Source organism: Xenopus laevis, chromosome 7L (genome assembly GCF_017654675.1).
Source record: "Xenopus laevis strain J_2021 chromosome 7L, Xenopus_laevis_v10.1, whole genome shotgun sequence".
NCBI classification, from domain to species: domain Eukaryota; kingdom Metazoa; phylum Chordata; class Amphibia; order Anura; family Pipidae; genus Xenopus; species Xenopus laevis.
The window spans coordinates 83,055,499-83,083,466 of NC_054383.1; the positions used below are offsets into that span (position 1 = coordinate 83,055,499).

The following is a 27,968-nucleotide window of genomic DNA, read 5'->3' on the forward strand; positions in this document are numbered from 1 at the left end:
TTTAATTCCCAGTTGAATATCGAGGGTTAATTAACCCTCGATATTCGACCCTTTGTGAATCGGCCCCTTGCAGTCTAAACACATGTAGGGGTATATATATCAAAGAGTGAAGTTAATAGTGAAGTTCCGCCACTAGAGTGAAATTCCGCCACTCTCCATTCATTTCTATGGGATTTTTATAGGCGTATTTATCAAAGGGTGAACTTTCACTTTCACCCATTGATAAATACGCCTTTCAAAATCCCATAGAAATGAATTGAGAGCTGCGGAATTTCACTCTAGTGGCGGAACTTCACTCTTTGATAAATTTACCCAGTAGTGTGAACTAATAGGTAAAAGGCACTGGGTATAACAAATGGCATTTCAATTTAAAAAAAAAAGTTTCTTTCTCTGTTGTGCCTATCTTACTTGTCCTTTCATATAAACTGATAGACGATAAATCTAGTGTTTCATTTACTGTGACATTCAGCTTGTTTGTGTAGCTTGTTTGTGTAGTCTTGTGGATAATACACCACAGAAATCACATCAAATTCACCTGAAAATAAAACCCCAAAGGTTGCATTGCACACACCTACTTAACATCTGGCAGAAAACATTTGCCAAAAAGCTGATTTTCCATGAATACTGTCACAAACTGTGAGACGTGCTGGAAAACTGCTCCTACGTGATATGGAAACTGACAGCTTATTTGCGTATCACAGGAAAGAGACAGACCACAGCATTTATTTATAAACTGTAACTCTAGCTGCCATTATAACACTTACATCATGGGCAGAGAGTTTCAAAAGTAACAGTTTTTGAAATAATATTTCAGTAATGTGGATACAAAAGAAATAAGCTTTTTGTTCAATATTATGATTTCTTCATGTCATAACTAGCGATATACAGTATACTACTTCTATACAGGACAAGAAGGGTTTTCTCTAGCCCTGTTATTCATAGCAACCACTCATATATTTTCTTTTAGTATTCTGATTGCAGAAGCCCATCATAAACTTGATTCTGGTGATTCTTATGGGCTACAGGACTACAGCAGTTGTGCATAACGCTTGTGAGTGGGTGGGGCATGTGTTCAGTGTTGGACTAGGTCTCTGCTTACCAAAGAACCTGACACCTAGGGTCCACTCTCAAGAGATTAGACATAGATAGTGCCAACTGCGTAGTTGTGTTTATTGCTCCATGGTAGAAACAAGGAACGACTTTTGGTGGATTTTGCTACACTGGCCCACTGGGCAATTCTCTGGTACTCTTGTAGGCTGATCCAACCCTGAAAATATCATCTTGCGACAAAATTAAAAGGAATATGTAGCACTGCAATCTACCATAACAAAATGTATAGTAGCATACAACTATGTAATGTCTTTGTTATTTTAAATGTGGAGCATTAAGCTTTATTTAAATCTACAACAATACATGTGTAATTAATTTATATTGCAAAGTGGCTAATAACTACATTCTCTTTCATTATTTTTTTCCTGGAGTTCAACAGATTCATTTAATAACCAAAGCTAAACCCTGGGGATATACAGTCTGACATAAACCTTATTTCTAATGAGTGATATAGTAAATATGTTCTATTAATGATCTTCTACACAGCACCCCTCTTCTTAACCTTTCACACGCAAGACTTTTCTAGAGCTGTACCACTTCTGGGGAATTCCATTAGATTTTGCCCCAACAGCATCAGACTGGGGGGTCTTGGTTTCAACAGGGCTGCCAATTCCCCAGGCCGCAACTCCCCAGCCGCCTGCCCTAACTGCAAGCCTCCTCCAGCCACAAGTCATCCGGCCCCTGACCCAACCACAAACCCCCCCCACCCATGTTCTATTAATGATCTTCTACACAGCACCCCTCTTCTTAACCTTTCACATGCAAGACTTTTCTAGAGCTGTACCACTTCTGGGGAATTCCATTCGATTTTGCCCCAACAGCATCAGACTGGGGGGTCTTGGGTTCAACAGGGCTGCCAATTCCCCAGGCCGCAACTCCCCAGCCGCCTGCCCTAACTGCAAGCCTCCTCCAGCCACAAGTCATCCGGCCCCTGACCCAACCACAAACCCCCTCCACCCCCCACCCAACTTAATTCCTTTTCTTGGGGCTGGGCAGGAGGTCAACGCACATGATTTCAGAAGGTGAGTGGGGCCCACTGGGTTTTTTTCAGTCCGACCCTGTTCCCCAAAGTTTGAGCCCTGAAATAATATTCTTTAAAGAAGCTTACCTTCATTTAAACATCTTCTCTAATGTATTTTTTTAAGTATAAGTCATTGCCACCTGCTAAAGCATAACACATAATTTATCATATCTAATTTTTCTGACTTTCCAAATTGCCATTTTGTCCTTTCAATTAATTAAAGTTAAATAGATGCCCATAGCCTCCTTTTTCTATTAAAGTATGCAATACGTTATATTTCTGTTGAACAATTCAAATAAGGTTATCTGAAAATCATTTCCTGTTTTCTACAGTAAAATGACTTGGAAATTAAACTGAAATTTGAGATCTGCACTTTACACATATGTCAGGTATTTTAGTAAATTAAGTAAATTATAGAATACCTAATTCTAAGCAACTTTTCAATTTGCTTTCATTTTATTATATCGTTTTTCTTCTTCCAGCTTTCAAATGGTTGTCACCAACCCCATTAAAAAACAAATGCTTTGTGAGGCTACACATTTATAGGTATTGGTACTTTTTATTACACATCTTTCTATTCAGGCCATCTCCTATTCATATTACAGTCTCTTATTCATATCAATGCATGGTTGCTAAGGTAATTGGGACCCTTGCAATCACATTGCAGAAATTGAAAACTGGAGCTGCTGAATAAAAAGCCAAATAATTAAAAAATCATAAATAATAAAAAAATGAAAACTAGTTGCAAATGGTCTCAGAATATCACTCTCTATCTGACACAAAAAGTTAATGTAAAGGTGAACAACCCCTTTAACTACACTTTCTCTCAAACCTCGGCTGGAATCAGTCCTGCTGAAAAAGGCAAATTCGCGAACCAAACCTGCATTTAGTACATCCCTTTATACATATTTCAGACTGCAGGAATGAAAATCGCTATCATTATAATCAGAACCCAGTGCCCTGTGTGGAACCTTCTACTGAACAGTGTTTTATTTTGAGGTTACCTCCCAGTGCCTCTCTACACTGGTTCTTGGGCTTATGTAACTTTTGCACCATATAAACACATACAGTTGTGCAGAAATGAGTTTTGTTAGTATTTTGCAGTCTCTAGGACTCATTTATGAAAGCATCTTTTTACCCACATTACAGCATATATTAAAGGAGAAGGAAAGGTTAAAACTAAGTAAGCCTTATCAGAAAGGTCCACCTAAATATACCATTAAACCCTCAAAGTAGTGCTGCTCTGAGTCCTCTGTGAAAATGAACACAGCATTTCTTTCCTTCTATTGTGTACACATGGGCTTCTGTATCAGACTTCCTGTTTTCAGCTTAAACCTCCTTGCCCTGGACGTGAGCATGCTCAGTTTGCTCCTCTTCCCCCCCTTCTCTGCTGTAATCTGAGCACAGAGCTATGAGTGAGCAGGGAAAGACTCAGGCAGGAAGTGATGTCACACCAAGCAAATATGGCAGCTGCTATCCTAAACAAACAGAGAGATTCTAGAGCTTTTTACTCAGGTATGGTAAAACATTCTACAGAATAAATATAGCATTGTAGCTTGCACTAATGCAGCTAATCTATTGGCAATAAAATGCCACCGTAGCTTTCCTTCTCCATTAAACATTCCAGTATAATTGCAGTTAAAATTGTGCGTGTGACACAGTGTGCATAAGGTTGGAGCCCTTTTTTCTTACAAATGCTTCATTGTCCCTGTATTACTCCCAATGTATTAATGTATTAATACTAAACCCTGACTTCTGCTGTCCTTTACTCTTCCATTAAATGTGGTGGGTTCATGGCAAAATACCTTCTGTGGGGCTTCATTATTTATAATTCAATTTCAACAACTTCAGTATATATTCCTAAATCGAAAATTATAACAGTTTAGACCACGGTCCAATCTAACCTGTAGCAGAGGGTTTTACACTGATTAGTGTTTGTGCCTTACTTCTTGTGATGGTTCCCTGGATGCTCCGTCTCTGGCACCCTGTAAATATCCAATGTATTGTAAAGTATGGGAATCACTCACGACAGCAGATTAACTGCAATTATGCTGTTTATTGTGTCACCACACGACATGTTTCGGACCTATTGGCCCTTTTTCAAGTGTGTCCAATCTAACCTGTACACCTATCTGGGAATTGGTGGGAAGTATCCCTCTGCAAAGATAACCCTTCCTTGCACCTTTCTAAATATAGCTCACTGATATTAGCTTGTGGTGAACAGACTACTCTTTTCTGCAATCTTTGTACTGGCACCTCTCTTTCAAAATCACATTCTCTGTTTCACTGTTGTTTTGGAGCTAACATTGCAATACAGGGCCTTGCAGCATTAGCCAGACCTTTGCCCAAGGCTCTAAAGTTACTGAAAATCATGTTTGTTGACGCTGGCTGGTTTTTTTTTTCAAACCACTGAAACCTCAAATTATTTTTTTTTTAAAGTTAGTTTGTTTCATGTTATGCAAAAATCTTAAGATATATGTAAATATGCTATTTGTATATACTGTATACATATCCAATCCCAGTACTTTAATATTCAGAAGAGCCACCTTTTCATTTGCATTTATATAAGCGAATATGTGCCAGCTCTGTACACTGATTTTGACCTGGGTTGCCCTGACTTGCCACAGATTCTCATGACTGGATCATTGTAGGGCATTCCATTTTTTATTCCTAAGCAACGCCAATGTTAATTTGGTCTAATATTTTTTTTTTGTTAAAATATAAACTTTCAGTTTTCCACCAAACTAAAACCACTTGCATCCTCTGTCCTGTGTCTAGTCTCTGCTGATGAAAAGCAGCTCAGCAGCACAGGATGCTGTGGTTAATGTGCAGTGCACATACAGAAAGTCAGAAGTCATGAAATGAAATGTCACAGTTTCTGTAATATAGCAATATGGATACAAAAGCATACACAGCTTCAATATTCCATAATAACAATTCTAAAATATATCCACTAAGAGTGGCAATGTACGAACTTCAAAGACATGGTTTATGGCCATGAAAATAGTCAGGGGTTTGGTTATATTGGGGCATGTCTGAACTAACCAGGTGTGGTTGAATCAAAATTATCCCAATTTTTAAATGTGTGCTAACAGAAAAGCTACTGTACATAAATTAAAGCAGGTGACCTATTATTTGCAGAAAAGGGCCAGAAATATGGAAATATTTTTGAAACGGTTAAAAATTAAATGAAGCACATAAGCTCAGCTTTTGGTCTTCCAGTTATTAATGAATTTAAACTCACACATTCCTATTAGAACCAAATAAGCTGGAGGTTCATAGACCAGGCTTTGCCATGTTAAAAAATGCATTTTCTTGCCCCCCTCCGAAAAGACGTTTTATGCCACTGGAATGCTGTGCTCATACCCATGGTCAGCAGCTCTCTGATTCCACTTCCACTCATATTGCAATGCAATCCTCCTCTGCATGCCCTGGCCCTAGTACCTTTCAATAAACCCCACCTGGGAAAACTAGGAATTGGAAGGCTGTGCCAGAAGATTGGCTAGTCATGGGCAAAATAACTATATGCCATGACAGCAAAGCTATTAGTATCCTTACGCTCAGGGCCGCCATCAGGGGGGGACAGGGGGGACAAGCGTACCGGGCCCGGGCATGAAGGGGGGCCCGGCAGCGCTGCATTTTTTGAAGATCCGGGCCCCCCTTGCGAGCGCCCGAGCCGTACGTCTTGCCTCTTGCGTGCCGAATGCGGAAGTGCCGAAAAGCCGAAGCCGATGCGCCGAAAAGACCCGAAGTCTCGGAAAAAGCCGAAGTCACGAAGCGCCGAAAAGACCCGAAGTCACGGAAAAAGCCGAAGTCACGAAGCGCCGAAAAGACCCGAAGTCACGAAAACAGCCGAAGCCGAAGTCCTGAAGCAGCGCAAAGACCCGAAGTCACGAAAACAGCCGAAATTGAAGTCCTGAAGCGGTGAAAAGACCCGAAGTCACGAAAGGAGGCGAAGTTGAAGTACTGAAGCCATGAGTTCAATCCTACTGAACAACAGTTTGTGTTTTTTTTTTTTTTTAATCCCCTGGCCACCAATGTATTATTTTAATATTCTATAGGCCCCTGCCACCAATCTTTTTTTTAAAACTTTTTTTTTGGGGCCCCAATTTTTTTTTTAACTCGTAAGGGGCCCCTTGCCACCATTGTTTTTAAAAAAAAAAAAAAAAAAAATTAATTTTCTTTTTGGTGGCCCCAAATTTTTTTAACTTGTAAGGGGGGCCCCTGCCACCAGTTTTTTTTCAAAAAAATTATTTTTTTTTCAAATTTTTTTTTGGGGCCCCAATTTGTTTTTAACTTGTAAGGGGGCCCCTGCCACCATTTTTTTTTATTTTCAAAATAAAAAATTTTTTTCAAATTTTTTTTTGGGGCCCCAATTTATTTTTAACTTATAAGGGGGCCCCTGCCGCCAATGTTTTTTTTCAAAAAAAAAATTTTTTTTTTCAAATTTTTTTTTGGGGCCCCAATTTGTTTTTAACTTATAAGGGGGCCCCTGCCACCAATGTTTGTTTATTTTTTAGTTTTTTTTACATTTTTTTTGTTGGGGCCCCAAGTTTTTTTTTAACTTATAAAAAAAACAGTTTTTTTAAAAAAAAAAAAAAAAAAATTTTTTTTTTTTTTGGGGGCCCCAATTTTTTTATAAGGGGGCCCTGACCATCAATAGCTTTTTACAACTTGTGTGGGGGGGGTTACTTTTTTAACGCTGATGTCTGTGTGGTCTTTTAACTGCGATGTGGAGTGGGCGGGATATGGGGTGGAGCTTGGTCGTCAGTGTGGGCGGGGCCCAGGGGGCCCCAAAAATTTTGTTGTACGGGCCCCGTGATTTCTAATGGCGGCCCTGCTTACGCTTAAGCAGAAACGGACAAAAATTAGAGAGAGCAAGTCAGAGTGGGTTTGCAACAAAATAATTCATTTGTGCTGTTAGTCATACTCATATTGAAGGTGGGAATTATCTGAGGGCAAAAGGTTGAGTCAGTCAGTGAATTTCCCAGAGTAACTGACTCCATCATTTGTCTGGAACTGGAATGTACAGTGGTCCAACAGGATGGTCAAGTTGTTTGCAGGGGAGGGACCTTAGATGTGGTTGTTGGTGGAATTTTTCTAAACATTCATTACTCAGGTCCCCAGCATCTTATATAGGGAATTATAATGGATGAATATTAATTGGGTGTTTATATATGGTATTATCCTTGTATAGCAATATGCATTTCTGTAATAATACTACCTGTTACAAGATATTGTGTGACTTCCTGATTTTTTGTGGGTCGTGGGTTGATTTTGGGGCAGATTTACTAAGGGTCGAATATCGAGGGTTAATTAACCCTCGATATTCGACTAGTAACTAAAATCGTTCGACTTCGAATATCGAAGTCGAACGATTTAGCGCTAATCCTATGATCGAACGATCGAAGGATTATTCGTTCGATCGAACGATTAAATCCTTCGAATCGAACGATTCGAAGGATTTTAATACAACGATCGATGGAATATCCTTCGATCAAAAAAACGCAGGCAAGCCTATGGGGACCTTCCCCATAGGCTAACATTGACTTTGGTAGCTTTTAGCTGCCGATGTAGGGGGTCGAAGTTTTTCTTAAAGAGACAGTACTTCGATTATCGAATGGTCGAATAGTCGAACGATTTTTAGTTCGAATCGTTCGATTCGAAGTCGAAGTAGTAGTCGAAGGTCGAAGTAGCCCATTCGATGGTCGAAGTAGCCAAAAAAACACTTCGAAATTCGAAGTTTTTTTAATTCGAATCCTTCACTCGAGCTTTGTAAATGTGCCCCTAAATATTCAGCTGTCAAAAAGGGAAAAGGGAAATAGTTGCTATTTAAAAAAAAATCCACTAAACTATAAAGCATATTTAATGAACCTGTTTTTACCTAAATATTTAATTACTTATATGTAAATGTATCAAACAAAGGTTATATTGCTAGCTGGAAACAACAAACTCATGCTGTGAGTTGATTTGTTATTATTGTGAGGTGCCAGATATATCTGTAACTACATAATAAATCTATTTGTGAAGAAATTACCTACGGCTACTACTAATACTTTACACCTTGTTCATCCATGCATCCATCCATTTTAGGGTTCTCTCTACGTTCGGGGTGGCCATACAATTTATATCGGTGCACAAATTATGTAGGGCATGTCAAATTTGTACACACATTAGAATTTTCTTTGATTGGCCCACTATGGTGCTCACTCACTTTATAAATAGAGCAAATGTATGTGCTGAGTTCCAAACTATTTCCAGAGGTAACTTCAATGCAATGAATGTTTGTAGGGAACATGGTGTTTTATGGGCGATCCACACAGATTCATATAACAGTGTGCAGCAGTGCCTGGGTTTTTTTTTAAAGTGGCAGCCTTATGAGACACATACCCATAGATTGTTTTACAGTCAAAAAGCTAGAATATTGGCATGTAATCCATGAATATCTAGTAATGGCAGAGCAACAGGTCATTTCAAAAAGGTCCTGCTATGTGCCTATAAGTAAGTTTCCATTAGGCGTGAAATGCGTTAGGCTATGTATGTCCTTATATTTTTTAATTTTATAAGTATGATTGCTACTGTTTTCACTTTCTGTTGGTCTCCATACCTTAGTGATTTTTCCCATTTTTGGCAACCCTTAGAGTGTGGTTCATGTAGTAAGACCCAATAGGAAAGAAATCCACGGCACACAGGCTGCTGCAAGCAAGGAACCCCTTGCACGTTTAATGCGGAAGTGAGCAACGTTTCGGGGTCACGACCCTTTGTCATGTAGTAAGACCACATCATTACTATCATTACTTATTTCTGAAGCAGACTTACACATCAATTATTCCCATTGGTCTATATCTGACAGGTGCTTGCTTTCAACGCTATAAGGACACAGCTGATAAGTATTACATTAAAAAATACTAAGTGAAAATGGGACATATTTATCAAACAGTATTAACAGAGTTTACTGCACTTCACAAGACGGGAACTCCACAGCTCTCTGATTTTTAAGGGTATTTTTCAAAAAGTGAAAATGTTTGGTAAATATGACTTAATTAGTTATTTACGGAGGACAATAGCCTTTGTACAAGAGATACCCTTTTAGTTTGTATTGATCCACAGGGCTATTGTGTGGCCTTCATTGTACAGCAACACTACACATCTTAAAATCTGTAGGTACAGCACTAAATACAAACTAAACAGGGACACTTGTTGGATCTAAATAACAATAAGGTTTTTTTTTAAACACAGTCACTGAATGAGACCAGAATTTTGGCATATTTCAGGAAAATCCTAAAGGGCTTGTAGAATTTTACTGGTCTGAGCTTACCATAAAACCTCATAAACACAGACATAGCTTTTTTTTTACCATTTATTTATAGAATGAAACTTTATGTGGTACTATATTTCTGTTTTATATTGTGCTCCAATCTGCTTAAAAAAAACTCAAACAAAAGTGAAAATATACTTTATAAAAATATAAATATATCAGAATATGTACAAATAAATATTATTGTCTAGTGTGCAAAATTATTGTGCAAAGTGCACAGTATATAGCTCAAGGTGATATACATGAACACTTGGACCCTGACCAAGGAAATCCAAATCTTTACTGACTTCCAAGAAAATGGGCTAAATTCAAGATAATTAAAGTGCAGCTTATTCTTAATGTGGTAAAAAAAAGTCAGCATATAGTAAAAGATGTATTTGAGGAGATGCTGGCAAGTGTTGCTTTTCTTCATTCAATATTCCTGCTAATTCCCATTAGTCCATTGCTCTTTAGATATACTGCATGTGTACTTTGTGTGCTCTTTGGTGCATTGTGCTTTTTGTGTACCTACATGTCATAGTGGTTTAATTACAAACACCAATTTAGGAGAATCTTATAGACTGGTCAGTCCAATCGAGGTTGTACCTCAAATAGGACCCCTATACCCTTAAATATTAGGATATGATGTCCAACAGCTGAACATCCCCTAGGGAGGGGATATTGACCCGAAAATCACAGAGAACCCGACTGAATGGGCTAAATGCTGCAGTAAATGGAAGTGAAGAGTGAAATCCTTCTTTCATATTAGTCCAGGATCCTTGCAAGAACTCCTTTTGTCCTTGGGGGCTATTGTTGTCTATGGGAATGCCATTGTTACTGTGCAGCACCTGCTTTTCCTGTTTAAGGTAGTCTTTTGTGTGTGTTATTTCTGGGTCTTCCCTTTCAGAGTTATTTTGATTTTTCTTGGGTTCAGATTGCCTTAGGTATCCTAACCTTGAATCACTGATATTTTTATCATCTCTGATATCATTTATATTCTCTCTGTAAGAGACCTCTTGAACGCTGCAGCTACGTTTAAGACATGGGGAGCCTGTGGATAAACTGATCCCACTGTCCTCACCCTGAATTTTTGGAACCTGCATTTTGAAAGTGGGATCTCCTTTTAGAGGGGCCTTTTTACAGTCAGAGTCTGATTCTGGCAATTCAACACCACTATCATCTATACTGAGAACCAAAGATGTTGATTGAAGTTGTGAATTCTTCATAGTAAGTATCTGGCTTCCAAAACCACTGTCTCCACTGCTACGCAAAGGAGAATTCCTAGGCTCCATCATGAGGTGATCGATAAATTCATCTTCCCATCTTAAGCAGTCAGTACAATTGGAAATCTGTGTTGGTGGTTTCTCCATCCAGGACCAACTTCGCTTAATAAGAGACTTCTGGAGACAAGTAAAATCAGCATTAAGTTTCTTATTGGAATGTTTGTTCATAGCTTAATCTGGTGTGTTTTAGTACAGTATCCATCGATAAAATAATAACTCATACTGGGTTAGTGAACTACTCCATAGTGAACTAGCATATGATTAGGAATAAAATACTTGCTGACACCTGCATTTATAGAACTGAAGTAATGAGTGCTTTATTTTGCTATGTGAGTGCTTTATCGATGATGAAAACTTACCAGGGCTTTTGGGGTATTCATTGCTCCCCGAACATACAAACAGATAATGATGTTGACAAATATTAGAATAGTTACAAAGACAAGTATAGCGGTAGCCACCACCAGCAGTGCACTCTTATCCAACTCTGAAAAGGATAAAGAAAGATAATGTCATGGGGGATGTACTTAACATTAGTTAGTTTTACAAAATAACAGTGAATAATGAATTTTCTTATTAATAAAGCTATTCCCTTACATGATTATGAGTATGTCAAATCCCCTTTTTTCTGCATTTCGTTTCCTTCCTATCACTCTGCTCACTGCTTTTCTTCAGCTTCCCCAATGTGTCTCTCTATGCTTCTGTATTTTTCTATTTACAAAACTATTTACCCTGCTGACCTTTCTCTTATTTCCCCCTCCCTTTCCACTCCTTTATTTCCTCACACCTTTATGATAGCAAACTTAAATAATACCCCCTTCTTTCGAAAATGTATGCACTTGCTCAGAATGAGTTGCTAACAAAACAAGGGACCAGAGAATGTGCATTGATCCATTAAATAGCTTTTTTTTTTGCTATGTTTGTAGTCAATTTTGCACTTCATTTGCACTTCCATAATACTTAACTTTTATTTTACTTAGCCTTGAAAATATATGTATATTTAGACCCTAATTTTAAAGGGATACTGTCATGGGGAAAAAAAAAAATTTCAAAATGAATATAAAAAAATCTGTTTGCTCTTTTGAGAAATGGATTTCAGTGCAGAATTCTGTTGAAGTAGCACTATTAACTGATGTGTTTTGGAAAAAACATGTTTTCTGGTGACAGGATCCCTTTAAATAATAGCGCACTAGACTTCTATTTTGTATCCATTGAGGACCAATGAGAAATGATTCCTACAAATTTAGTCATCACATCACTTTGTCAATAATAATAATTATTATAATGAAGCTCAGTTTTACCTTCTTCTGGCAGATAGACACATGTCTCAGGAGAAAGAATACCATTGTTCAGTCTAGAGGTGATTTTGAATTGCATTGCTACACAGTACTCCCTTCCTGTGATCAGGCTACGTATATGGAACATTGTTGTGTTCTTTTCCTCTATAATCTGCATGATATGACAAAAATTAAAACAAACTTCTGTTTAGAGTAGAAAATGTATGAGAATACTTTAAATGTTTCCTTGTGGGGAGAAATATGGTTCATACAAACGTCAATCAGCCACAGAGGGCTGAAATAAAATGTAAATAGTGAATGAAATCAGTGTAAATATTATGGACTGCAAGTTTTCACATTCTATAGAAGATACAAAATATAGTTAGACCATTACTTCTTACTATTTCTGTTACACTAATTTAATCATTCTATATCCAATAATCATAATTTAAAGGAGAACTAAACTCTAAAAATGACATATTTTATATACTGAACATATTGTACCAGCCTAAAGTTTCAGCTTCTCAATAGCAGCAATGATCCAGGACTTCAAACTTGTCACAGGGCGTCACCATCTGGGAAAGTGTCTACGACACTCACATGCTCAGTGGGCAGATAATTATATTCTGATGCTAGTTGCATTGGTTTATGTGCTGCCATGTAGTAATTACCTGTATTTATTACTAATCAGCCTTATATTGTGACATTTCTATTCTATGTGTACTGTATATTGTGAGTCGGTCCCGAAGCTCAGTAAGTGACAGCAGCACAGAGTATGTGCAGTGAATCAGCAGAAAAGAAGATGGGGAGCTACTGGGGCATCTTTGGAGACACAGATCTTTACTGCTAAAGTTGCCTTGGGCTGGCACAGAAGCCCAAAACATAATATACATTTCTACCTACTTATTTAGTTCTTATTTAAGGGCTACTAATGCATTCCATGTTTTTACAGGAAATTTACTGGCTTTTTGTAACTAAACTCTTGCAGCCACTCCCCCCCCCCTGCCTTTTGTTACATGCCCAAGCATCCCTTCTCCCATGGGCAGGGCAGCCATCAGGGGGGGACAGGGGGGAGAGTTGTAGGGGGCCCCGAGGGTAAGGGGGGCCCAGACACACCGCACTTTCTTGATTAGCCGGGCCCCCTAATTTCTGAGAGCTGCGGACTCCGGGAAGGCAGGGCGGGAGCACAAGGGGAGGTACCTTCTGTCCATTACTTCCCCTTATTGGTCACTGAGTTTAAGTCCAGGTTGAGCTGCTCAGGGATTGGATAGCTGAGGTTTGAACTTCTCCAGCTCATCCAATCGCCATGCAGCTTTACCAGGACTTGAAATTTTGTGACCAATAAGGGAAGAAAATGCTGTCACAGGAAGAAGATTCAGCCACCTGTGCTCCCCTCCTCCCTTCTGTGGTTGGCAGCTCACTGACAGCAGGTGGGCCACACTAATGAAGTAAGTGTAACATGGCAGGGCCCTGGGCACCGATTTTTTTTTAAACTTCTGGGGTCCTAGCCACCAATATTTTTTAATGGGGGGCCCTGACCACAAATGTTTTTTTAATGGGGGGGGGCCCTGACCACAGATGTTTTTTTCAATGGGGGGGCCCTGGCCACCATTTTTTTCCCCATGTGGGGTCCTAGCCACCAATATTTTTTAATGGGGGCCCTGATCACAAATGTTTTTTTTTTTAATAGGGGAACCCTGACCACAAATGTTTTTTTCAATGGGGGGGCCCTGACCACCAATATTTTTTTATTTTTTTATTAACATGTGGGGACCATAGCAACCAATGTTTTGTTTTTTTTCGTGTGTGGTGGACTCGTGGGGTGGGGAGGACGGACCTGTAGGTGGGGATTGTGGTGGGCGCAGCCCAGGGGGCCCAGGAAATTTTTTCGTATGGGGCCCTGTGATTTCTGATGGCAGCCCTGCCCATGGGTGCTCCACTGTGTGGGCATCAATGTCAGTGGGCATGGAAGTGCCCAGTCAGTGGGCAGCTTAAACATCAGGCTTATGTATTCGTTGTTACCCATAGTGGTACATATTGAATACTGAATGAGTATGGCTTTGGAGTGCTTACCGTAAGGTTATCTGCAGTTCTGCGCAAATGAACAATGTACTTTCTGTTATGTCGGAACAAGTCCGTATAATGCAGTGAGAGGTTACCAGCCTGGGCCTCGGGGAGACTGACATCAACCATGAGAGAACTGCCATCCACATGGAGCAAGAATGAGGGCGCAGGCAGAGTGACTGAAACAAAAAAGTACTGTCAGCATCTGTTATGTACATCACACTGCAGCATTGTACCTTCTCATCCCCTTGTTACGTTGTTATGTTGCTCTCAAACACTAGCACCGGGTCTTGTGTGACCTATCTGCCTGTATCTACTGATGAACAAAATTACCATTGCTTTGTTCACAGCCTCATGCAGCCATTACACTTCAGCAGGAACTTCAACTCTAACACTTTTAGCAGTATAGAAAGTACTATATATGCACAGTATAGTTTTTGTACCCAGTGACACCTGCAGGTCATGTATACAAACAGCACAGGATTTGAATCAATAGACTCCAGCATGAAAATCTGGTTGTAGACAAATAAAATGTATGTTGAAACAGATGGAAATCAAGAAAATGTCATCTGGAAGAATAAATGTGTAGCCTTCAGCTGTTTAGCTTTTAAAGTTGCATAAAATTAAATTAGTTGTTCAGTGGGTGCATATGGGTCCTAACCTTTGCTTTTGATCCTGACCTTTATGCTTCAGATCTTTTGCAAATTAACTGAACAGTTATGTCCCATGTGGCCCCCCTTCAAGTCACTGACTTAAGGCCCCCATAGACGCAAAGATCTTTTTTGGTGAACTCTCCAGCTTTAGAGTTAGAGATCTGAAAAGCAGGAAGTTGTGTTCTGTTCTTTAGACATCCAGTCACTCCAGCATTTATACATTACATTTTGTCTATGTAACTATATTAGAAACATATGTTATTTTGCTCAGCCTATCTATTTACCCAGTTTTTAGTTTTACACTGAACTGTTCCTTTAAGGGTTTTGACGGAATATTTTGCTGAATCCAAAATTGCAGTAAGTGGCAGCATTCAGCCAAATCCCAAATCTGGTGCATCCGCACTCATATCTTCTACTGACAGGGTAAAGTTGTATCAAACTAGTCCTATCCCAAGGTTTTTTATGATTTTGTAATGTGATGTCACTGAATAAGAGATACATAGTTCATAGGCTGTACAAAGTAAAATATTTTTTGTTTGTTTAATATAGTTCCTCCATTGAATCTTTAGTTAGTTAGTGACTTGAAGGGGACACATTGGACATGATTGTTTAATTAGTTTGCTTTTGATCGTAACCTGAGTTATGTCTCAAGTGGCCCCCCTTCAAGTCCCTAAATAAATGGTTTGAGAGCTACATAGTAGGATGTCTGGCTATTTTGTTAGACATCTGGTCACTCCAACCATTATAAGTTACATTTTTAGCTAACTAGTTATATTGAATTTTTATTTTATTTTGCACAGCCTATATATTTACCCAGTTTTATAATGAACAGTTCCTTTAAACCAAATCCAAGCATATTTAAAGGGAAAGTAACACCAAAAAATGAAAGTGTTTTAAAAGAACAACAATGTAATCTACTTTTGCCCTATACTGGTAAAACTGGTGTGTTTGCTTCAGAAAAATGATTATAGTTCATATAAAAAAGCTACTGTGCAGCTAGGGGGCAGCCATTCAAGCACAGGATATGCAATGGATCACAGATAAGTTCTGAAGAATCCCATTGCATAATACAGAGCTTATCTGTTATCTGTTGAGTATCCTGTGCCTTTTCTCCTTTTTCAACTTGGAGTAGCTGCCTCCTTGGCTACAAAGCAGATTGTTGATATGAACTATTGTAGAGTTTCTGCAGCAAACACACCAGTTGTATGAGTGCAGCGCAATCAGTACATTATATTTTCATTACTTAAATGCACTTTCATTTTTTGGTGTTACTGTTCCTTTAAGTAGAAGGATCACAGTCATGGCGCTAGAATAATTAGATGCCAACAACTTCTAGTGTTAGAATTAGTATTGGCTCCCCTTCTTGCACACAAATAGATATTCAATCACCACCTGTTTATTAATAACCTTATTGATAGCTTTCAACTCATGAAGGATATATTGTTTGTCCCCGTCACATTACAATTTTATAATTTAGTGGTTATAGATATAATAATGAGTTTTGTCCATAGTCATTCAAGCAGGCTGTCTCTATTTAGTGAATAAGAACAATATAATACTGGAAGAATGTCACTGCCTACAGAGAATGATGCAACAATTGTGAATCTGTAGCCAGACTGTCATTAAATATTTCCAGATATGGTATTCCTTTTAGGTCTCAATTATTTTATTACTGTTTGTCCTTCCAGGGACAATGTACAGAAGCTAATTAGACACTCCCAATAGTGCTCCCTGTTAGTTTGCTGTAGAAGTAGTACTGTACCTTCTTGGATTCTGTATCTTAGGGTCCGTGCCCAATCTGAAGTCTGGTTTCCGAGAATGCTACGGACTCTTCCATAATATCCCATACCCAAGAGCAGAGTCTCCTCTGTCAGGTCGCATGAAAGATGGTGGGTGAGGAAACAGTGGGGCACGTCTTTCCATAATTTTGTACCATATCTAATAGAAGTATGCAAGAGCATATCATCAAACACTTGCTGTGTCTGCACATTTATGTATAACTAGTGTATGCAGACAGGCTGGGTAGCAAAACAAGCTCATCTATTATCTATACAAATTAAACATGGAATTAATATGATGCAGTGTAAAGACTTAATAAACACAGATGTTTGAGAATTTAAGAACTAAGCAATTAATTGGCTTTCAATTGCTTTCGAGCTAAAAACACTGCAACTGACTTCTATCCTCAGTCAGTTAGATGGAGAAATCCTGTTACTTTGGGTTGGTAATATTATGATTTTTATGATTCTTTATTATTGGTTAAGCAGCAATAGTTCCACCCAAGCAACACTGGTATACATAGTGTATTATATGATACATGTTATTCATAATAATGATGTGTGACCAGTGTGAATAAAGTTATACAGTTGCACTAAGCTCTTACCTTAAATATTGCACTTCATAAAGGATCCCCTCTGCAGCAGGATTTCCAGGGGACCACAGTAAGGTATGAGAGTAAAACTGCAGATCAAAATAAACATCCTCAGGGGTTGGTGGGATTACACCTACAAAAGTAAAAAATAACTGTTTTAGCACTCTTTCCCTGCACACATATTGTTATGAGTAATTTACAACCAATTACTTCTCATTTTAGGGTTTAGCCATGATCTAAACACAAAGGGTGGCTTAAGCGCATGGTGGCTTAGTGGGTAGCAAATTAACTCAAAAATACTTTTGCTCTGAAATATAAAGTGTTAGTTGTGTTAATTCTGGAGAACAATGTTGCACTCAGGGTAAAAAACATGGCAATTTATATTTGTTTTTTGCACAGTACACCAGGCTAGTAAATGAGCTCTTCTATACGTAAATGTGTTCAGATTTGAAGTAACAGTAATCATTTTAGTTGTTCATAATAATGTTTAAACAGTATAACTGTTCCTGTTCCATTAGTGGTGAGAAACACTATAAATAAGGAAAATTTCAAACATGGCTAGATGCAATCATTATTAATAACCCTTACTAATTGTACACATATATATATATATATATATATATATATATATATATATATATATATATATATATATATATATATATATATATATATATATATATACAGGGTCAGACTGGCCCGGCGGGACACTGGGAAAAAACCCGGTGGGCCCCTGCTTGACTAGACCCCCTCTCCCCCCAGTCTGACCCGGTATATGTATACATAACAGCCCCCCTAGGCCCGCTGCTTTTCATCACCCCTGTCCCGTCCCCTTTATTCAAGCAAATTTTCATCATCTGGACTGTAGCAATGGGGATTGGCACACTGGAAATTTAAACAACTATCGTATCTCCTGCTCATCCCCAGTGTTTCTGAACCAATGGGGGTGTTGTTGGGCAGCATGCTGCCCCCTAAAATCCTGCCACCCTAGGTTCAGATAGATATTACCAAAATTTGCCAAGGCACAAGAGGTTTAAGACATCTGTTCACATTGCAAAACCATTGGGCAATATGGTAACTTCTGAACTGTACAACCATTGAGCAAAGTGTGACATGTGCAATCATTCTGAACATGGAATGGAAAGATTGTGATTTCACAGAACTGAAAAGCCCATCAACATATTGTATGTGGAAAGTCCTCTGTCCCAAATAAAGTGGTGCTACTCAATATGTACACTGTAGTCTTTTCATTTGACCACTGGTCTTAACTATCAGACTGGTATTGTTCTGGTCATACATGTGGCAGAATCGCACATGATCTGTTCATTTGACCTCTACCCCAAATGATTAGTTTGCTCCGGACCCAGTTCTTGTACAACAAGCTTAAATATCCAATCATTAAGCTATGAAACCACTCCTGCTACTATAAAGATGATGTGCACAGTGTGTAGTACACAAGGTAACAATAACATTGGAATGCTTTCAACTGCCAGAGGTTGAAAGAGGGGTACATAGCTAGATATGGCAATTGTTTTTACTGCTCACTTCACACTTGTAGTGGAAAATGATCTGCAGTGATCCTTCAATATTTTGCCAAATAGAGACTAACGGGGGAATGTAATAAAAATCGCTAACGGAAAAACTATTCGCAATGCGAAAAGTTATGCCTTTGCGCGAACAAATTTTGCTTTGTGCGAATTTAATATAGCTTTTGCGAGCCCGGAAACTGTTTAGCAAACACTTCCGACAGTGAAAGACCATTTGCGAATTTTATAGTTTGCGCCAATGCGCAGTCAATGTAATAAAACTTCTTACTGAAAAACTCGTTATGTTTGCTCCAAAAGATTACGACACCTTCAAGCACTTCTTATGAGTGCGCAATTAAAATTTGCAATGCGCAATTAAAATTCGCAATAACAGTTTAAGGAACAATATTACATTGCGAGATGTGGATTTTTAGTCTTATTGGTGCGAATTGTTCTGCTCTTTGCGACTTTTATTACATTCCACTGAAAGACTCTCTGTCTTCTGGAGCAATTTTACATTCTCTCTTTTCTACTCAGCAAACTGTAACCAAATACAGTAAGATATGTTGAGTGTAAGCAAAACTACATATCTCTCCTGCATCAGGTATATACATGAACTCACAAAGCAAAAATACCTTATCATGCAAAAATAACATTCGTTTAGGGAGAACAAAGTCACAATTCTGTAGCTTTTGGGAATGTGACACGGATATTTATACAGGATACTATATAAAAGGTAAAGTATTCTCAGTCATAACAGCCAAACTGCAGTTATGCTTTCATTTCAAGTGCATTGCTCTATCTGTTCTAGCTTATGTGCCTTTTCTCAACATTTTATTTGTATTTGTTTAAACTGAATAGCAGGTAATCCTGTTTTAGCAGATTTTTCTTTCTTTTATTTTATCCTTAAATAAGCAACAAAGCCTAAGAACACAGCTGGTTGTGGACAAAGGTTGTTCCTTTTCTTTGTTATTTTGTTAACACAATGAAATGGGCGCTGCCATATTATTCGTGTAGTTGGTACATGCCTCATAATTAACTAGAGTAAAAGCATTACCTTACTAACCATGCAGGTGTTGGGGTTTTTACTGCATATGTGAAGATTTCCTTTGACAAATGGTATGTAATATAGCAGCTATCACACATATGCACAATGACCATGCACATAAAGTAAATTCTATTTCTACATTTGTAAATGTGATTACAGCTGTATGGTTGTTTCAGAGAAGGCAGTACAGCAGGGCAGACTGTTATTATGAATGCTTTTTTACTGGCGCCTGACCTAGAGTATTTCTGTTCCAGGCACTATGTACATATACAGATAATATGCAGATAAGGAAAGTTCTAACAGGCCGAGCCCTTATGTTACTGTCTGTTTAATGCAAAGAAAGTTGAACATAAACATGATTTATGGCCAAACTGCAAATCCAGTATTTTTTTCCTCTCTTACAAAAGCCAAAAGCAAGTGGAGGAGTTTCATACCTTTCCAGCTTCCAATGCAAATGGCACTGGCACAGCAGTGGAGTATCAATTCTATAGCCATACAAGGTATTTCTTGAGGAATGGCCTGTTGCCAAAATGTTACGTAAATAAAGTAATATTTGGACTGCTGATGTCTTTTATTTCATGCAGATTAGATATTGTAAAAATGTAAACTAACAAATGTTTTCCCATGGCAGTTCTCAGGTGGCTGTGGATTCTACTACCTTCCTGGCCTTGAAGCCCATTGATGTAACTAGATGTTACTGGAACCTATAACAAATTCAGTTTAGGGCCTTACTGGGCCATCCCCCCACTGCTACTGCAGGGTCTGCATACTCTCTAGTTACTCCCCAAATGTAACCCCCAAGCCCTGGCTTCCAGCTGTGGTGAAGAATGTGTTAAGCATGGGGGTGGCTGGTAACTTCCCTCTGCTTGTTTCTTATAGAAGGGTTAGGGAAGTGAGAAGAGATATTCTGCGTCAGTAACACATCATGGGGCTTTCCATAAAAGCCCAGCTATTGCCAAAGGTCATACTAGCATTATAGTGACCATCAGGTTCTTTCAAGCTGTATTGACACTTGTCTCCCTCACACAGGATTTTTCTTAATTCACTTGCATATGGCAAGAAGTAAAAAAACTTCATCTCATACTTTTTAAATGCTGCAGATAATTGACAGACATATGAAAGAGAAGTCAAAACAATGCATTTTTAGCAGCTAGGTGCAAAATACATTACAGAAATTCTAAATGTAAATTCATATTTATTTTTTCTTTATATAGTACCAACATATTCTGCAGTGTAAAAACACCATTCATATATGTCCCAGCTCCAGAGGAGCTTGCAAAAATCACAAAAAATACTGTGATTGTTTTTGTCAGTAACCAATTAAACTGCATGTATGTTTTTGAGTGTTGCAGAGAGAGGAATCCATGCAAGCATGGGGTGAACTACAAATGATTTGCACATAATGCCCTGGCTGGAATTGAACCTAGACAGGGCTGCAATACTAACTATTGCGCTACCATAAACATTCTAACAAATAATGCTTAGGGATGGCATTAGTCCTAATCGGTTGCTAAAAGATGCCTCTTGTGTCCTACCTTGTATTATAAGAAATGTAATGCCCTGTGCTGTTATATGGTCACAGAACTTCTTAATGACTTTGAATATTGTCATGTTTTACACAAAGGGAAAATAGTGGAAGTAGGGAATCCGCGCTCTGCCAATTAGCACCTGATGAATGAATGCATCAATCCTTCCGAACAGATGTACCGAACATCCCAAACAATTGAACTTTCAGTAGGAGAGAGGAGAGCACTCTGACGCAGATTAACTGCTTGTGATTAATATTTATTTAAGCTGCTATACACAACATGTTTCGGGCTGTAATTGCCCTTTCTCAAGTGAGAAAGGGCAATTACAGCCCGAAACCTGTTTTGTATAGCAGCTTAAATAAATATTAATCACAAGCAGTTAATCTGCGTCAGAGTGCTCTCCTCTCTCCTACTGAAAGTACAAAGGGAAAATAATTCTCTATATTAATGTACAATAAAGACATATTCCCAATAAATTACAAACATACTCGCTGATTTTCCAGGTCAAAGACCATTCGACTTTCTCAAAAGAAAACTGGACTTTATTGTCACTTCCAATAAACATTACAAGACCATGTGAAAAATAGGGCACACTTCTATAAACTCAATCTAAAAAAGGCTACCCTAATTCCCTTGCAAGTCAACACATTCCACACTGCACACTACAGGAATCACACAGCTCAAACTACCGAAGCAGGATAACCGGGGGGCACATTTACTAAGGATCGAATATCGAGGGTTAATTCGAATATCCAATTCGAAAGATTTACCGCTACGATCTACGATCGATCGATTGAAGGAAAAATCATTTGATCGAACAAAGAAATCCTTAGAATCGAACGATTAGAAGGATTTTAATCGATCGATAAAAGGATTTTTCTTCGATCAAACAAAGCTTAGAAAAGTGATGGGGAAGGTCCCCATAGGCTAACATTGTACCTTGGTAGGTTAGTCGAAGGTTTTTTTAAGGAGACAGTACTTCGACTATCGAATGGTTGAATCGAACGAATTTTAGTTTGAATCGTTCAAATCAAAGTCGGTATAAGGTTGTAGTAGCCTATTCGATGGTCGAAGTACCCAAAAAAAACCTTTGAAATTCAAAGTTTTTTTCATTCGAATCCTTCACTCGAGCATAGTAAATGTGCCCCCAAGTATTTGGGGTACTGCCTTAATGGTAAAAAGAGGCTTGTCTAAAAGAGCTTACAATCTAAAACATAAATAAGACAAATACAGAGATTAGTAGAACATGTAAAACAGAACTGCCCCTTTAATATTAAACTTCAGTAAAATATTCGGTATAGATAATGGTAACTGCCTATTTGAAACACCTTTTATTTTTTTCAGAATCTCTAACTGGTTAATAGAAAAAAAAGCTTTCTGTGTGTGATCTTGCTGCTGCGATAATTAGGTTATTTCCATAATGTGACTGAATGAAGGTTCATTGCCACAGCAGAACACCATGGTTTACTTGTGATTATTATTGTATAGCCCCCATATCAATGGTGCATTGTTCTTACTCAAGTCATATAAATATGTGGTTTTGTAAGAAAGCATAGTGCAGTGAATTTCACCCAGCACATTATGAATATACAAAAGCACAGTTTTGTTAATATGCAGAATATATTACCTATTTTTGTGGCCCCCAAACAAAGGAAGGTACTCAGGCACAGCACAGTTCCCAGGAGAGAGGCACCCAGCGCCGCCATAGATCTCTGATCTCATCCCTCTAGTGAGTGTTCTCTTTATGTGGGTGGCAAGCACTAAGCTTATTAGATCTTACACTTCCTTTTTGCTTTCCCCTCCCCGGGGAGGGGCAGGGAGTGTTCTCCTTACCCACACTAGGAAATACCAGGGTAATATTCTGCAGTCTCTAACACAGAAAATAAAAACAACATGATAATACAGGATTCAGTGCTCTCATAAATTAACAGCCAGGTAAATTTCTTCTATTAACAGAGCACTGCTGTGCAAAGTAGGGAATCTCCAGCATCTCACTGATACTGCAACTAAACTGAGCACCACAAATGCTCAGCTTTATCACATTGGGTTCCCACGGGTAACTTGATGCTCTTATATTGTTTCATGCAACAAGCTGCACCCTCCCCAAAGCAATCTGCTTCTCTCTGTAGCTGCAAGTCCCCTCAGCAATCTCCCACAGGAATCACTAGACAGGTACTAGCAGGTAGACTAGATACTAGCACGTATGAATTTTACTCTTTATCTTAAAATGCCTGCATTTGGCTGGGAAATTTGGCTGATTTGGCTAAATATCTGAGTGTTTCCAGGCCCCCTACAGCTGCAGGGTCTGCTGTATAGTAGCTACATCACTAGGGGCTGTTTAGACAGATAATGCTGCCATCCTGGTGGATTGGGGATTTTCTTGTCCTGACTGGAATTTTTTTATCAGAAAGGAACTGAAAAAGTTCTGACTGGCCCAAACAAACAGAACAATAGGAAATGGCTGTACATGTGTTTAAACTTGGCATCTGTATCTTGGGCCTCTGAGACAATGAGTTGGCTACCAAATAGGTCAGATCATGTATGGGCATCGCTTCCTAACGTGTTTTCATAAATATCTCTTTATACATTTCACAAATAAACTGTTCCTTTCAGCAGGGGTCTGGATTTCCACATAGTTCTTACATTTAAGAAGAAATATGTTCATTGCTTATGGTGACAGGATATGATGTAATAACACAGGAAAATAGTGTGAGAAGTTGTAAAATTACATATTTCTCTATTTATTATCTATATATCTATCTAGATGGGAGTGCACCCCTTCATTTATGTTTGTTTGTAGATCTTTGCCTGACTACAACCAGCCGATTACGGAGACAGGACCCCATATGGAACATTTGTTAGAGTTATTAAACTATTTGTATTTATTCCTTGGAGTATTTTGACTTTTTCCCCTCCTCTGGACTTTAGGGGGCAGGATATAATGTAATAACACAGGAACATAGTGTGTGTAGTTGTAAAATTACATATATACATCAGCCTGATCTATCTTTCTCTCTCTCTCTCTCTCTCTCTCTCTCTCTATGTATTGTTTATCTGTCTCTATCTATCTGTTCATCTATCTATCTATCTATCTATCTATCTATCTATCTATCTATCAATCTATCTGTCTATCTATATATTTATCATCTAGCCATCTATTTACCTATCCATCAATCCATCCAGCATCTATCATCTGTCTATCTCTCTGTCTATCTATATATTTATCATATATCTATGTATTTATCATATATCTATCTATCTATCTATCTATCTATCTATCTATCTATCTATCTATCTATCTATCTATCTATCTATCATCTATCTATCTATCTCATTTAGCCTTACTCCAATCGCTACAATATATAGTTTATATAAAATAGTATTTATTAGCAATAAAATAGTATAATTAAATAGAATTATGGACAATGAAGTAATCAGAAATCAATTACTTTGACATTTTATAAATTATTCTAAATAAATTCACTAATAATACATGTATATTTATCATTCTTCCCTTGTGCATTCACATTGTGCATTTCATGGACAATGAAGTAATCAAAGTCATTAAAAATCAATTATTTTCACATTTTATAAATTATTCTAAATTAATTCACTAATAATACAGGTATGGGACCTGTTATGCAGAATGCTTGGGACCTGGGGTTTTCCAGATAATGGATCTTTCCATAATTTGGATCTTCATATATTAAGTTTGCTAAAAAATCATTTAAACATTAAATAAACCCAATATGTTGGTTTTGCTTCCAGTAAGGATTAATTATATCAGTTTGGTTTAAGTTCAAGCTACTGTTTCATTATCACAGAGAAAAAGGAAATCATTTTTAAAAATCTGACTTATTTGATTAAAATGTAGTCTATGGGAGACAGCCTTTCCGTAATTTGGAGCTTTCTGGATAACAGGTTTTCGATAATAGATCCCATACCTGTACATGTATATTTATCATTCTTCCCTTGAGCATTCAGTGTTCATATTAAATGACTTTACATCCCATTTCCCACTATACAGTGTCTGGTGTTGTTTCACATAACACCACTCTCCAGATGGCTATTAAAATCAGAAATAATTTTGTCTATATTTAGCAACAATTCTGCTGATAATCTTTATAAAAATTTGCAAAACAATTCACATAGCATGAATGGAATGATAAGTGATAATATAAATATGCTGAAACTTCAGATAAGCTGCTCTTGTGTTTTTCTGGCATGAGTCATTATTGCACCTTAGCAAATGGTCGGCCTTAAGGGTAGACGTGGAGATTTGTCGCTGTGGTTAAAGGGGTTGTCCCCCTTTGAATTAACTTTTAGTATGATGTAGAGAGTGATATTATAAGGGAATTGCAATTGGTTTTGATTTTTTATGTTTTTTGAGTAATTTAGCTTTTTGTTAGCAGCTTTCAATTTCAGCAATCTGCATTGCTATGAATAGGAGATATGAATAGGAGACACCTGAATAGAAAGGTAAGTAATAGAAAGTAGCAATAACAATACGGCTGTAGCCCTACAGAGCATTTGTTTTTTAAAATGGGGGTCCTTCTTATGCTACTTGCTTGTGCTAAGTAATGGCTGCTGATAGCAGTATCTATCTGTCTCTTACAACTCCCCCGCTCTGTTCCCCAACTACTCATAACACTCAAATGCTGTATCAATAGTCAACTCTCTTCAAGGAAATACTCCTACTACTCCCACAGTGTCTCACATGTTCTGTGATTAACAGTCTTGAATAAGGAGAATAAAATAAGCTTGAAAGGCATTGTAGGAACTGGAGTGTAGGCTGGAAAATGGAAGAGCAAAAGACAGAAACTGCATTCTGCTTGAAGATTGCATAAAAAGTGTGGTGTTTATGCAAATGGCCTGTAGATGTCACGGTGCTCATACTTATACTGTGAATACTTCCTGGTAGCTTAAAAATGAAAGTGAAAGTTACTGTTGTGTAATGCCTGCATGAGCCTGCTAATAAAGCACTGTTATACTCTACTCACTTACATGTTGCAGACATCAAACTTCCACAAAATCATCTACTGCTGACATTGTGAAATGTCAACAAGCCAAATGCAAGGCTTATACTGACAGAAAATGTGGTGCAAGAGAAGTACACTTTCAACCTGGATCTTTAGTCAGAATTAAGAAACCAGGAATACTGAAACAAGGACATCTAAATTTACTACACCACTTGAAGTGAGACACCAGCGAGGACCATACACATATGAACTGTCTGATGGACACATATGGAATGCAAGTCGTCTTGCTCCTGTTAGATATGACTTTGGAGAAGCTCCATTTGATGAAGGACATTTTACTACTCCTGATGTCAACTACAGTAGGCCTGAAGAAAGTGAACCAATAAGGCATACTGAGAGAATCATAAAACTGCCTGCATGGAGCCAGAACTATGTGATGTGAATAATGTATATTATTGCTTTAAGATGCATTGTTGTTGTAGGGGGAATATGTGGTGTTTATGTAAATGGCATGTAGATGTCACTGTGCTCATACTTATAGTGTGCATACTTCCTGGTAGCTTAAAAGTGAAAGTGAAAGTTACTGTTGTGTAATGCCTGCATGATTCTGCTAATAAAGGACTGTTATACTCTCCTCATCCTTGTCTACCCAAAACATAACAAAAAGGTTAGTAACTAAAGCCTTTTTTAAACACAAACACTTCTTTTCAGGGGCTCAAAAGCAATTGGACAAATTAAAAAACTGAAAATAAAATGTTCATTTCCAATACTTGGTTGAAAAGCCTTTGTTGGCAGTGACAGCCTGAAGTCTTGAACTCATGGACATCACCAGATTCTGGGTTTCCTCCTTTTTTGTAAAAGGTTTTTATTTTGTATTTTTATAACAATAAACAAATAAACATTATATCATGGGTGGTTCCATCTTCTTATAGTTATCACCGTACAGCATAAGCAATTAATATATTTGAGTCCTGTACATTAGTATACACTTTTGTTCAGTTGTAATTCTGTATTTGTTAGCCCTAGGCCACTTTAATAAGTAGCATAGATAGTTGTGTCACTGCCAGTTTATCTTCCCTGACATTAATGCTCCTCTGTGGCTTCCAGCCGGTCACTCCACACCAGATCATACTTCTGGGGACACCCTCTTGCAGTCTAGGTGAGTTGTATTATGGGGAGTGTTGTTTTTAGCAAGTTCAACCAACCATTAAATGTGGGGGGTTGGGGGGGGGCATCCAATTCAGGAGGATACATTTCCTGGCATAAAATAGTAGTTTACAGAAAATTATTCTTCTGGCCGCCCTTGGGGTGACCTCATCTATTATACCAAGAATGCATACCTGAGGGGTTATTAGTTTAGGTAATGCAGTTTTATCCTGAATATAGTTAAGAACCTGAGACCAGTAGGTTTGGATTCGGGGCATGACCAGATGAGGTGTAGGTAAGATGCCTCTGAGGCTCTACACTTAGGACACTGTGGTGAGTAGAGTCTATTCATATGGAACAGCCTATTTGGTGTTAAATGGAGTCTATGTAGGATATTGAAATGGATCAATCTGTCTCTGGTTGAGATGAGGTAGTCATAGGCCCTATCAGTTGCCTCCTCCCAGTCCTCATCCTCCAACCCTGGGATGTCTCTGCTCCAGGCTGCACCCGCTGCATTAAATGGAGGTTTCATGGTAGCTAGGAGAAGCGAGTACAGCCTGGTGACAAGGTTCTTGGAGGTTGTAAGATTCATATCATTCCCTTGAAATTGGGTAGTGGTGGCCTGTCTAATCTGGAAATAGGAGAACCAGGGAGGAGGCTCCTGAGT

At 38.2% G+C, this 27,968-nt stretch overlaps 1 protein-coding gene across 2 annotated transcripts; it reads right to left on the reverse strand.

Annotated features, from left to right (window-relative positions):
• Positions 1 to 8,825: 8,825 nt before the first annotated feature.
• Positions 8,826 to 22,937, reverse strand: il10ra.L (interleukin 10 receptor subunit alpha L homeolog). 2 transcript variants are annotated; one of them, XM_018225860.2, is made up of 7 exons: positions 22,804 to 22,937; positions 17,086 to 17,206; positions 16,465 to 16,640; positions 14,059 to 14,228; positions 12,010 to 12,157; positions 11,071 to 11,195; positions 8,826 to 10,825 (listed from the first exon to the last, which is right to left on the reverse strand). In XM_018225860.2, exons 1-7 carry the CDS (start codon positions 22,880 to 22,882, stop codon positions 10,064 to 10,066), a joined length of 1,581 nt encoding a protein of 526 aa, XP_018081349.1. In that variant the 5' UTR covers positions 22,883 to 22,937; the 3' UTR covers positions 8,826 to 10,063. The 2 variants fall into 2 exon arrangements, with proteins under 2 accessions (XP_018081349.1, XP_018081348.1); XM_018225859.2 differs by having other exon boundaries at positions 8,826 to 10,828; positions 22,804 to 22,936.
• Between the last annotated feature and the right edge of the window lie 5,031 nt (positions 22,938 to 27,968).

What these genes read in the sequence shown, in the direction of transcription:
- il10ra.L (XM_018225859.2), bottom strand. Translation starts at nt 22,882, where the DNA reads ATGGCGGCGCTGGGTGCCTCTCTCCTGGGAACTGTGCTGTGCCTGAGT. An exon ending in AAGATACAGAATCCAAGAAG is followed by an intron (nt 14,229 to 16,464) that starts GTACAGTACTAC and finishes TTTTTGTTTCAG; the next exon opens with TCACTCTGCCTGCGCCCTCA. An exon ending in TGAATACCCCAAAAGCCCTG is followed by an intron (nt 10,829 to 11,070) that starts GTAAGTTTTCAT and finishes ACTTGTCTCCAG; the next exon opens with AAGTCTCTTATTAAGCGAAG.